At 42.1% G+C, this 12,567-nt stretch overlaps 1 protein-coding gene and 1 long non-coding RNA gene across 4 annotated transcripts in view; one reads left to right on the forward strand and one right to left on the reverse strand.

Moving 5' to 3' along the window:
• Positions 1-12,567, reverse strand: part of gys2 (glycogen synthase 2) — a 38,591-nt gene that overhangs the window by 4,985 nt on the left and 21,039 nt on the right. For all 3 annotated transcript variants that reach the window (XM_076076138.1, XM_076076137.1, XM_076076136.1), the window contains 2 exons: positions 11,323-11,436; positions 7,629-7,755 (listed from right to left, as the gene is read on the reverse strand). In XM_076076138.1, the coding sequence (XP_075932253.1) occupies positions 7,629-7,755; positions 11,323-11,436 (241 nt within the window). The remainder of the gene's footprint in view (positions 1-7,628; positions 7,756-11,322; positions 11,437-12,567) is intronic.
• Positions 4,314-5,871, forward strand: LOC142931996 (uncharacterized). The gene is made up of 3 exons (XR_012947439.1): positions 4,314-4,675; positions 5,026-5,499; positions 5,597-5,871. It is a non-coding gene; the product is annotated as an uncharacterized LOC142931996 (long non-coding RNA).

Genomic DNA, 12,567 nt, shown 5'->3' on the forward strand with positions numbered 1-12,567 from the left:
AGACTTTACAGAGGTGCAGCAGAGAACAGAGGGATGGACAACTGACCACCAGGACCTGAGGAGGAGTCCGGACGACTTCAACCAAACACTGAGATGATAACTGCCCCAAGCCAGGAGGGGCTATTGAATTTCGGCCAATCACAGAGGCTGATACTGGACATTTAAACTTTCGGACAGAGACTTTTAAATATAGGCTTAGTTCCAGAGGGTTTTTGCGAGAGTTCGCGCCGTTACCACTCTGGGTAGTTTACCAGCTGGGCTGGGCTATTTAGTGGGCCTTGTGAGAACTCTGCCCTGGGGACATATTGATATCGATAGAGTAATTCAGTTTGCAACTGTTCTAGCTTCTCTTGTTTATTAAATACTTTTTGATTGTTAACCGGATCCAGTTCATTTTTGGTGCGACTGGAAAGTCCAGCGGTCTGGGTCTCCCCTGAAAACATCTAACCCTAACATAAACGTGGAGGTAAATGGACTGTGTGGGAATGATACCACTTTACCATGGACTCAAAACACTGGACAAACGCAAGCTAAGACACAGCTAACTAGCACAACCAGGCCTACCAAGAAACAGGAGGAGAGAGCAGATAATGAATCTTCAAATGGTAGTCCTCCCTGGAACTCTCTCGGTGCAAAGCCGAAGAGAAAATATGTGGGAGGACGACTAACAGGCAGAGCCCTGCGCCCTGAGATTTGTGATGCGACTGGCTGGCCTGCACTACCACACAGGCAGAACTCCTCCTCAACCCCTGCACTCAGATGGACAAAGCCAAGGACAGCTGAGAAAAGTAAAACCTGCAAAAAACCTCCACAACAACCAAGCCTACAACTTCAAAACAGATTTGCTCCATTGTCGCAGGATCCTAAATCTCCATCTGATGACCTGGATAAGCAGCTATCTCCTCAAAGCAGGGTAAGAACTGAGAGTAAATGTGAGAGTAAAAGGCCGCAGGCAAAGCTAATGACTGGGCCTGAGACTCTGATTGTTGATGACTATGCTGTAAAAGATGTCAGAACACTGTGCAGCAAGAATACCAAAATACTCTGCTTTCCGAAAGATATGGTCTCTAACATGAGAGACAAAATCCTGGACATCGTGGCTGACCATCCCACGGTGAAAAACATCATCGTGCATACAGGAAGCTGTGATATTGTGAAACAACAGTCTGAAGTTCTGAAGCGAGACTTTATTGATCTGTTAAACACAGTCAGCTCTGTCAAGGCTGAGGTGTTTATCAGTTGCCCTCTTCCACCAGTCAGAGGAGGAGATGAAGGATTCAGCAGGCTGTTTGCACTGAACAAATGGCTGTCAACTGCATGTACTGACCATTCAGTATATTTTATCAACAATTTCTACCTTTTCTGGGAGCGCAGACATCTTTTTAAGGCACATGGAGTTTGCTTGAACAAGTCAGGGGTAAAACGGTTTACCTCTAACCTATTTTTCTCCCTGTGTCATCCGTCTGTTCCTACTGCCAAGGACAAGACACAAGAGGAGTCTAAACAAGAGATAACCACACAGCATCGCCATGGAGACCTTACGGGAAGGATGCCCCCGCCTAGCGACAGCCAAAAGGAGGAGTCTCCAACCTCATCATCAGGGACCGCCTCTGATCAATCACTTTCCCCACACTTCCGAGACGAGGAGTCTTTACCTCCCTCCCCAGCACCTACTTCCACCCCCCAAACTCCATCCAGGTCCCTTTCCTCTCTCACACTCTCCCCATCCTCCCCCCACCTGGAGTTCACTGACCACATGAAAGAGCTGGTCATTGCTGGAACCAAACACACTCCTCGCCCCACTCCTCGACGTACAGCTCCAGCCCCACCCCCGAAACTGGCTCCAAGGCCTCAGCCAGTTTTGACACAATCGGCGAAGTTAAAGTGCCCTGCCCGTCCCCCACCTCCACTACGGCTCCACAACCATCCTCTGTCTCCCCTACCTGATAAAGGCAATAATTGATATCTTCTGGGTCCAGGCTACAAGGCTAATGACACCAATGACTCTCTCCAGGAAAAGTCGGGGCCCTGTATGCAGCTAGCCTTCTCAATTCCTGTCCTGCTAGTTTATAGAAAAAGAAAGGTGAGGCTGCGAAGAAACAATAGTAAACCTGCAAACTTATCAAACTTAACATTCATTCCTCGTCAGCCTGTCCAAATAAATTGGGCAAAGAAAGCTTTAACCACATTAAACTTAGCTTTATTAAATGTCAGGTCTCTGTCAGGAAAAACATTTTTAATTAATCAATGATTTTATTGTTAGGCACAAACTGGACATTTTGTTTTTAACTGAAACATGGTTAAATCAAGATAACAGTGCAGCTGTTCTTATTGAATCAACACCTCACAACTTCAGTTTCATGAGTGAAACAAGGGCGCATAAGAAAGGAGGTGGAGTTGCTATTTTATTTAATGATTCTCTTCAATGCAAGCAGATGTCCTTTGGTCATTTTAGTTCTTTTGAATATGTGGCTCTAAATTCTACCGTCGACAGGCTAACAAACCCTCCAGTGTCGGTAGCTGCTGAGCGCCAATCCACCTGGGCAGGCAATCAATTTGCCTCCTTTTTTACTGACAAAATTCAGAAAATTAGACAAGCAGTCAGTGCCTCCACACCAACCACAGGATATGTGTTGTCCCCTTCTCTGAATAACATCCATTCAAATATCATGACACAATTTCATTCAATCGACCGTAGAAGCCTAGAAGACATTATACAACATCTGAAGTCATCCTCCTGCTGCTTGGATATTCTACCAACACACTTTTTCAAAAATATTTCAAACTGCATGACCACTGATCTTTTACAAATTGTAAACACATCCCTTCTCTCAGGTGTCTTCCCACAAGCCCTAAAAACTGCAGTTATTAAACCACTCCTAAAGAAGGCTAGTTTAGACTCCGCAACAATGAAAAATTATAGGCCAATATCAAACCTCCCATTTTAAAGTAAAATAATTGAAAAAGCGGTTTTCCAACAGCTGAACAACTTCTTGGCCGTAAATAACTGCTTTGATGTCTTCCAGTCAGGCTTTCGACAGCACCACAGTACTGAAACTGCTCTTGTTAAGGTTTTCAACGACATCCACTTAAACACAGACAATGGCAGAATTTCAGTCTTAGTATTACTGGATCTCAGTGCTGCATTCGACACGGTCGACCATGCCATACTCCTAGAAAGACAAAAAATCTGGGTGGGACTTTCTGGCACAGCACTTAACTGGTTTGAATCCTACTTGAAGGACAGAGAATACTTTGTGTCAGGATGTGGACATGGTGGAGGAGTACAAGTACCTGGGTGTCTCCATCGACAGCAGACTGAACTGGAAGACCAACATCAACGCTGTGTACAAGAAGGGGATGAGTCAACTCTTTTTCTTGAGGAAACTTCGATCCTTCAACGTGTGCAGCAAGATGTTGGAGATGTTATACCAGTCTGTTATGGCCAGTGCACTGTACTTCGCCATAGTCTGCTGGGGGAGCAGCATTGGAGCCGGAGACACCAACAGACTGAACAAACTTGTTAAGAAGGCCGGCTCCATCATTGGTTGTAAACAAGACTATCTGGAAGAGGTGGTGGAGAGGAGGACATTGAAGAAACTATTGTCCATATTGGATAACCCGGACAACCCTCTCCACCACCTACTGCAGGGACAGCCGAGCACTTTCTCCAACAGACTCATCCAGCTCCGCTGTCACAAGGACCAATACAGGAGAACATTCCTGCCCTCTGCTATTAGACTGTACAATAAATCACCTCTGGCCAAATCAAACACAATACTATAACACTGCTAACTGTTGTTGTTTGCTGTTGGTGATCCTTGCACTACTGTTTTTTACCTACACTGTAACGAATTACTGTAAATTTACGGTGGATTTTCAACGGTATCTTACAGTATTTCATAATAACTGTAACATACAGTTAAATGTTCATCCTCACATGTAAATTAACAGTCAATGCTGTAAATTAACAGTTAATGCCGTCAATTAACAATAATAGCAGACTACCGTAATTTAACAGCATGATACAGTATTTTTTGTGAAGAGGTGGATACACGCTTCTCTATACAAGTTGAGTGAATCACGATCCATCTACATCGTACTGTCTATTGTAGGTTAATGTGTCTGTAATGACGATAGAATATTTTTATTATTCAAACTGCTCATTGCCTAAAAGTCATTTTTGAGTGACAAGACGTGACCGACTGCTCCTGAACGTGACTTTGGACACAACAGCTTCAGTTCATCCTTCTGAGCGACAGCCATGTGGAGATCAACCGAGGAGCCACGGTAAGTTATCATCCGAAATTCAAATTCAAAGTCTCTAGTATTGTTTTGTCTTCATGATTATTGAATTGTTGACATCTCAGATAATGTTTCACTTGGTCTGTTTCATTACATTAGGTTGCTAATGTTGGTGGAGCTAACGTTAGCTCTGTGACGTTAGCTAGCTCAAGCTCAATTAGCCTTAGAAAGGTTAGCTAGCTAACAGCATAGCAAGTTAAGTTAACATAAATAAAGTGAATCACCAATTACAGTGTTAAGATGTAACGTTAGTAACCTAACTTGTGTTTACTTGTGCTCTTATTGAACTGTAGGACCGCAAACAGGACGATTATCAAAAGGGAGAGGAGAACAGAGATCACCGACGTGTTCAAGACGATGAACAGTTGAGGTAACGCTAACAGTAACGTTACCCGTGTGTGTTATTCCAGGAGCAACATTAAGACCAGATCAAACTCATTTTAGTGTTGAACGTTAGTCCATTGTGGTCCATCGTCTTAGCTTTATTACTTCACCTAACGTAATCAGCTCATCACATAGTCTGTTCATTTAAACTGTATGGTATTCTTGTAGGCCTATTAGCTTTTTACAAAGACTTACATTGATATGTTAACATGTGTGAGGCACAGGCAAACCCACAGCTGCACACCCAAAGCTTCTTTTGTTTATCCTGGATGTCATAGAACTTTCCAGAAGTTCAGAACATTGTGTTTCTAAAGTTTTTATTTTGTTTGTTTACAGTCACTCGTCATCAGAGATTGAGGAAACCAGCCAGACGCTGCAGTCAAGTCCTCTTTAAGGTGTTCTCTCTCCTTATTGTTTCATTCATGTGAGTTCATGCTGTTCAAATTAACTATAAATGTGTATAAGACTTGTTATCAAGCTAGACTGTGAAGCAGTTCTATTACACTGTTCTTGATACTATTTTAATTCAATGTTATACTGTTGATGCTAATGAGTTCAGTTAAGCTGGTCATTAACGATTTTATTGGTTTATTAGTTTTTGTCACGGCTCCGCTGTGACCTCAGCTTGTCTCCCCTCTGTTGTCTGTCTGTCTGTCTGTGTGTGTGTGTGTGTGTGGCTTGAGTGCGGCTGCAATCATCCGGCACCTGGGCTCATCTCCTCACCTGACAACAATTACACCATCATCACCTTCAGCTTAAATACCCCGGCTTCCTGCAGTCTCATCGTCAGATTGTTCCTTCAACTCAGTGGTAGCTACACCTCGGCCCCTTTGAGTTTAAATCTTCTCTTAGGGAAAGTTAGCCTTTTTGACGTTTTTAACTAACTTGTGTTTTCCCTCTGCCTCAGCGAGTCCCGTGCCACGTCGCCGCCCAGACGCCGCCGCACACACCGCCTCGCTGCTCCACCTGCATGCTTCACCTGCATGCTCCACCGGCTCCACAGACAAGCAAAATAAAACTCTTTTTTCACCTACTCTGCTGTCCCGGTGTCTGCGTTTGGGTCCAGGATAAACCGACCATAACAGTTTTCTTCTAAACATGCAGTACATTGTGAGTTTTGTGATGTAATACAAATGTCCCTTTATTATTTGAGAACATGTAATAAACTGCAACTATTATGTATTGAATGTCTATTGTTGTTCTTTCAATTTTTGGGAATTAAATGCAAAAGTAGCGGGTTGTATTACCCTTTGTAAATAAACGGTAACATTCTGGCATATACCGTAAAATCACGGTAAAACCTAATTATCCTACTATCACGTACCGTAATCCAGTATACGGTATGATACAGTAAAAGTAAATTACGGTAGTGTACCGTAAAAAAACAGTAACTTACTGGCGCCCCTGCTGCCACAAACAAATTTCCCCCTGGGGATGAATAAAGTATACATCTATCTATCTATCTATCTATCTACTACATCTCAGCCAATTTGTTCATCCTCTTTTATTTTTGAAGACTACAAACGGAAACCTGAACATGATCTTGCCTACATATTCTACATGTGAATGCACAATCTGTCTATCGAGATTTGGTTGCTGTCATTGGTGATCAGGTGACAAAATACACCATCTCGAAGGTTGTGACCTCTTTGGGCCACCAAGAGCTGATTTACATGTGACTTGACCACCCAATTGCATCAAGTAGGGTGCTGATTTGTGGACAGAGCAGCTCAATTGTTGGTAAACCAGCAGGGTGCATTGTATACAGAATGTTTAAATCTAACTCTACTTACATAAACTGCCTGGTTGCAAAGCCTGTACAGAATATAGAGGTTGCTGCTCAAAGTATGTGTCATGCATTAGTAATGCAGCCCAGCATGCGATGTCAGCCTTAAATGTGTTGCAGGGTTCACAGGCTTATATAGGCTGCCTTATTGTTGTCAAGTCAAGCAGGGTTTTCTTTTATGTAAATAGAAGAAATATAAAGAAGTAAAAAAGATTTAAGCTAATTGTAAATAAAGCAGTTTGTAAAGTACTTAATCCTGACAATCTGACTATTCGGGAAATAAACAGGGCGGAACCAATCTGGCTAGAAGTCTAGATAAGCAGACACGCAGTGACACACCGTGTCGCAGTAATTACGGTCCGGAATCGGACAAACACCGCACCGACAGAGATCGCATGGTGTGGAGATCTGCGATATGACTGTGCACGACTGACGAGTCTAAAAGGCCGGAGAAGCAGCCGGTAAGAGAGCTGAACTTTGCAAACAACTAAGAGACTTTGGAGCTGAGTGAAGATCACTGCATCACCAGTTAATTTGCGTTAGCATTAGCATTATGCCACGGGATATGTAGCATACATATGGCGATAATAAATACAGTGTATATATATATATATATATATATATATATATTCATATTCATATTCAAGAAGCCTAGTAGTAGAAACAACGTCTCTGTGTAGTCAATAACTGTCAAATCAAATAAAGTACACGTCAATTATGTTATGTTTTAACAATTATTCTTAGTTTTCAATTTTAACTGGATGGATTATAAATAATACATCAATAAGTGGTGTTCTCTCATTTCAAGTAAAATAATGTCCCCATCTAAAAATAAAATACACAAAAGATTTTCTTTGAAAAACTTGCATCTTCAAAGAAAGTGCTTGATTTTAGAAAAATTTACGAAAATTTAAGTGTGGCTGGAGTGAACTTTTACATACAACATACGTAACTGCTGACCGAGTACCGTAAAGGCTAGAAAAGCTGTGCAGGTTAAACTAGAAGCACTCCACCAAAATGTATAATTCTCAATTATCCATCAGTTATACGTCCGGGTCCGCCTATTAGTGACCCCTGCTGTAGAGATTTGTGTGCCACTGTACTTCAGGAACATGAAGCATCAGTGTGTGTAGATGAATGCGTGCTTGGTTACCAGGTGTGTATCCCCATGGCTCATAGTAGGAGGGGAACACTCCAAGGTTACAGCCACGAACAAAGTCCTCATAGTCCATCGGCAGCAGAGGACTGGTGGAGGACAGGAACTCAGGGTGGAAGATGATCTGAGAGGACAGACAGAAATGTGACAAAGCGTTAGTCACCACTGGGACTTGTCATTAGCTGCAGTCTGTGAAATAACTTAAATTTGCTGTAGAAATTCATGGTTCCTAGAAGGTGAATGTTAATGTTTTGGTACCTTTCAGCTATTGCTGTACTCTTTTCACAGCAGCCATTTCGACTTGTCATTGCAGGGTAAACACAGGTGTAATTAATAACATTGATTATGGCCCTGTTCCATTTAGGTGAGCCAGGGTCCTGGTGTTGAGCAATTTAGCTCACTGGAATGACTGTGACACTGTAAATAGAATGGGACATCAGTACATGCGTGTACTCTTTGCTGTGACATGCTGCTGTGAAAAGCTGTTATTCCTTCCGACCAAATGTTTTCTTTTATAGACATTTAATAACAATGTCACGTCCCGTCTCCTAAGTTATGTTTTTCTTATTTTATCATCGATAAGTATTTCCTGTTTTGTATGTGCTCTTCTTCTTCTTGTTCGTTTAAGTTTTATGGCGGATGGCATCCAGTGAAAGGTGCATTAATGCCACCTACTGGTCTGGAGTGTAGTCCAGAGTAACTATCCCCTTACAAAAGAAAAAAGGGAGTTGCATCAATTCGGTGACCTAAATTATATACAAAACAAATTATGTTCGTCTAGTAACTCTTCTATTACGTCTCCGTTTGCATCTGTTCTTACTCCACCCCATAACGTGCTGTGTGCATTAATATCTCCACATACCAACACCTTGTTGCCACCTAGCCCTTCAATTTGTGCCAATCTATTCACCTCTCAAGGATTATAAAAATGAATAACAATGAACTCTAGTGAAATGTCTTCACTAATAAATGTGGCACATCCTCCTAGAGCACCCCCCCTATCACCCCTGACACGCGTGTATCCAGCTAGTCTGAAGTCCAAACTTGATCTTAACCATGTTTCCTGTATGCATGTGCACCTACATAATTCCAATGTAGGTGAAGCATTGTGTATCAAAACTATCTGTCTCATATTTGCTCTTGACTTGCTTGAATACTGAGATCATGTCTTACTTCCTCCCGTTAGTCCTATCTAAGGTGGTGAACTGCTGCTTTAAATTATCTGGATTCTCTCTGTTTTGGATTTGACCTCCATTGTAGCATTTACTACCCCTGCTATGAAAGTGACTAGCTTTTTTAAGTCGATCATTATTTTACCCTCATTTGTCTGGTCTGGGACTGCTGGGGGTTGTTTTACTGCCTTACTTCTTCCATCCGTCCCTTCACTCTGGCCGACCCTCTTCACTGCCTCTGCATAGGTGATTTTATTCTGCACCCTCACCTGCTGTATTTCCCTCTCCCTTTTCAACACCTCACACCCATAGTAAGCCACGCTGTGATCACCCCCACAGTTACAACACTTTGGTTGTTCATGTCTGCATTGCCCGTACTCGTGGTCTTCTCCACACCTCGCACACCTCCTTCTGCCTTTACACGCTTTAGCTGTATGTCCGAACCTTTGGCAGTTGTAACACCTCAGTCTTTGGAATAAACTCCTTAACAGTGTAACTCACGTAGCCTAAAGAGACTTTCTGTGGTAGTTCTTCCTCCTCAAAATCCAGCACAACGTAATCGCTGTCTTTCCTTATCCCCTCTCGAGTTACCTGCAGCCTTCGGCCTCCTCTTACAGTTCGTCCTTTAAGGTTCACTTTCATTTCCTCCATCATGACTCCAACTGACACCCCCCCAAATCACTCCCTTACTCCACGTATTTTCTTTTTGGATACGGTTTGTACCCACTACTTTAAACCGCCCTATTTCTTTAAACCTGTCCGCTCGCTCTCTTTGCTCTTCATTTCTACAAACAATCAACAAGTTTCCGTCTTTAAAAACTTTCGTCACGAGAATATCTCCAATCTGATTCTTTAATACGGTGGTTAGTTTCACCGGGCTCATGGCAGACACCCCTCTCTTCTCCAAACCTCAGAATGATTTTAAACTCCGAACCGTCTGGATCCTCTGGTCCGCCACCACAATCTCCACTACTCCTGATTTTCTTCGTGCTAGTCACGACAAAATTACCACTTTTCTCCCTCCTTTTCTCAATACCTCGGCTAATCTCATACTGTTATCACTCTCTACCAAGTCAGGGTCTCCGCACTCTGGTCCATTCACAACACAGTTGTGCCGACCCACCACGGTTTTCTTCATGTCATTATGTTTGACCATTCTGGAAACTTCTCTTTTTAGACCTCCAACTGACAGGTGTGCCTTGATGACAGAATCATCTGTCAGGTTCCTTCAACGGTTTTGTTGTGTAGTTTTCACCATCCAACTTCTCCGATCTCTGCAGCTCTCTTCCCCCTCCTCTTTATATTGTGTTTCTTACCTCTCCTCTCGTTTCAGAATATTCACTTCCTGCCCTTGTGAGTGCACTGTGATTGTCTGCCCCGCCCCTGATTGATCCCACCTGTGTCTAATCACCCATCCCTCCCCAGTGTATTTAAACCCTGTGTTCGCCTGTCTCTGTGCCAGTTCGTCTTCGTCCTCTGTGTCAAGCGGTCCAATGATTTTACTAGTCTTCATGTTCCTGGTTTCTCTGATCTCTGCCTGTTTTTCCTCGACCTCGTTTTTTCCTCATCGCTGCCTGATTTGTTTGCCTGTTCTGACTGCCCTCCTGTGTACCGAACCTCTGCTGATAAGTAAAGACTGTTTTAGTCACACCTTATTCTTTTGTCTGGGTCCTCTTTTCCCTGTGGTTTCGCGAGTCGTAACAATAATAAAAATGGGCATATTGCCCTTTAACTTTCACCATTTTCATTTTACATTTCACTAAATTTCATTTGGTGCCAATGCTACAGTTTTGTAGTGTATTGTTTTTGTATTACAAGAAGATGAATGTTTCTTAAACTAGGGTTAGGCTAACCCTAACCCTGGGATGGGCCGGTTGCTTGGCATGACACAGATATAAAAATAAACTAACAATCAAACTGTCAACTTTGTTCACAATATATTTACCTGCTGGACTCTGACAACCTTTGTTGTAGATATGTGTGGCTCACCTGTATCTCTAAATGTAATGGACAGATTACCTTAGAATTAACCGAACACACCCATGCTCAATACAAATCATTCATTATGTAGTCTTTCTCCTTTTGATGAATAGCTGACTTCTAAGCTGAGAGTTCCCACAGTAAACTGTAGCTTTATAACGTTAGCGTTTCACTTGTTTGAACGTCTAATCTTACAGAACAATGGTTTAACTCCCTGATTTTTGACACCAGCATACGACCAGAGTTCTCACTCATTGCACACATTTCTGTACAGACATTCATGGTTCCAAGATCATGAATCCTACTGACATTTTCTCTAGTCTCAGCATTACACTGATTGTTGTGTTTTTTAGTGAGTTTGCTCAAAGCATTGCTGTCTGCAGATTCATAGAGCTGCTGCAAAGCCCTTCTTGTTCTGACCAAAGTATTGTTCTTCATCATCACCAGGAAAGTCATGCCTAAGAGCTTCCCACAAACGGACTCTAGAAAAGAACACATTGATGATGAACACATAAAATAGCATTCAGGATGTTGTCTACCTTGACGCGGTCCTTCCTGGAGTTAAAGAGGCCGATGCGTCTGATGTTGGAAAGGATGGGATCTGTTGAGTCGTCCAGCACGTTGTGAGTGGTCACCGGAGGGAGGCTGTGTCTCTGGATACAGTTTTTGGTTGAAAGTGTAGGAAATTTGGGGTTTAGAAGTGTGTTTTTAGAAATTATAATAGAAGTGTTTTGGAATACATAATTAGAAGATTCATAATTGTAAGTGTTTTAGAATTTGTAGTTAGAAGTGTTTTGTAGTTAGAAGTGTATCTTAGTAGAATTTGTAGCACCTTTTATATTTGCTTGTGAAACTTGTGAAGGTTTTTGCCAAAAGTTGCAAATCCTTATCTTTATATAGAATGTTTTATCGTAGAAGTGTTAAGCCATAAAAGACAGTCATTGAATGTATTAAACTGTGAAGAATAGCCAAGGGAAAGTCAGACTTCTAGACAGACATTTGCAGGTTGTACCCGCGCGAGGGTTTTCGGAAGCCTGACGCCAGGAGGAGGCAACCGAAATTAGCCAATAGGAATTAAGATGGACAAAAGGGGGGTATTTCAAACTGTATGAGGAAGTGCTGGAAGGGCTATTCGCTCTCTTCTTGCTCGGCTATCGGCGTGGAAACATCTGTGTTTCCAGGCTGAGTCGCGAGTGAATAGCTTTTCCGCGCGGATCATATATTATATATTCTGTTAGTAGTGTACTTCATTCTGTAATTGTATTAGCTTCAGTAGGATTAAATATGTTTTAATTGTAAACCAGTTTATGGTAGATTTATTAAGTAGCGACTCTACTGTAGAACAACAGTGGAGCGTGCTCTCCGGCCTTCTCTCTGTGGGGAAGATTTCAGCCTCCACAAAAGAGGGGACAGGTAAGTTTGGATTGTGTGTTAGTGGATGGAATTTTCAATCACCACATTTCCATACCTGTCAAGATATATAACGTTTTGGATTAGACTTGCATCATCATCATCATCATGTCAGTTTAAAGGTTCAATATGTAATATACGACTGGTATTTTAGTTTAAAACATTCAATAAATGCTTGTTCATGTTGTTCATATCAATGTTCATATTCATCAACATGAATCCATTACTTTATGACTATGAGTATAATTGTTAAACCTGTGTAAGATAAGCATATCGTTTGTTTTCATGGATGGCTGAATGGTGCGTCACTTTAAATGTTGCCGCCCCAAGGCATTGTGGGCGGTATTATCTACTTTCCTTTTGCAAAGGAAGGT

This window comes from Anarhichas minor, unplaced genomic scaffold (assembly GCF_050575085.1).
Source record: "Anarhichas minor isolate MPS153535 unplaced genomic scaffold, ASM5057508v1 ptg000055l, whole genome shotgun sequence".
Classification (NCBI taxonomy): Eukaryota; Metazoa; Chordata; class Actinopteri; order Perciformes; family Anarhichadidae; genus Anarhichas; species Anarhichas minor.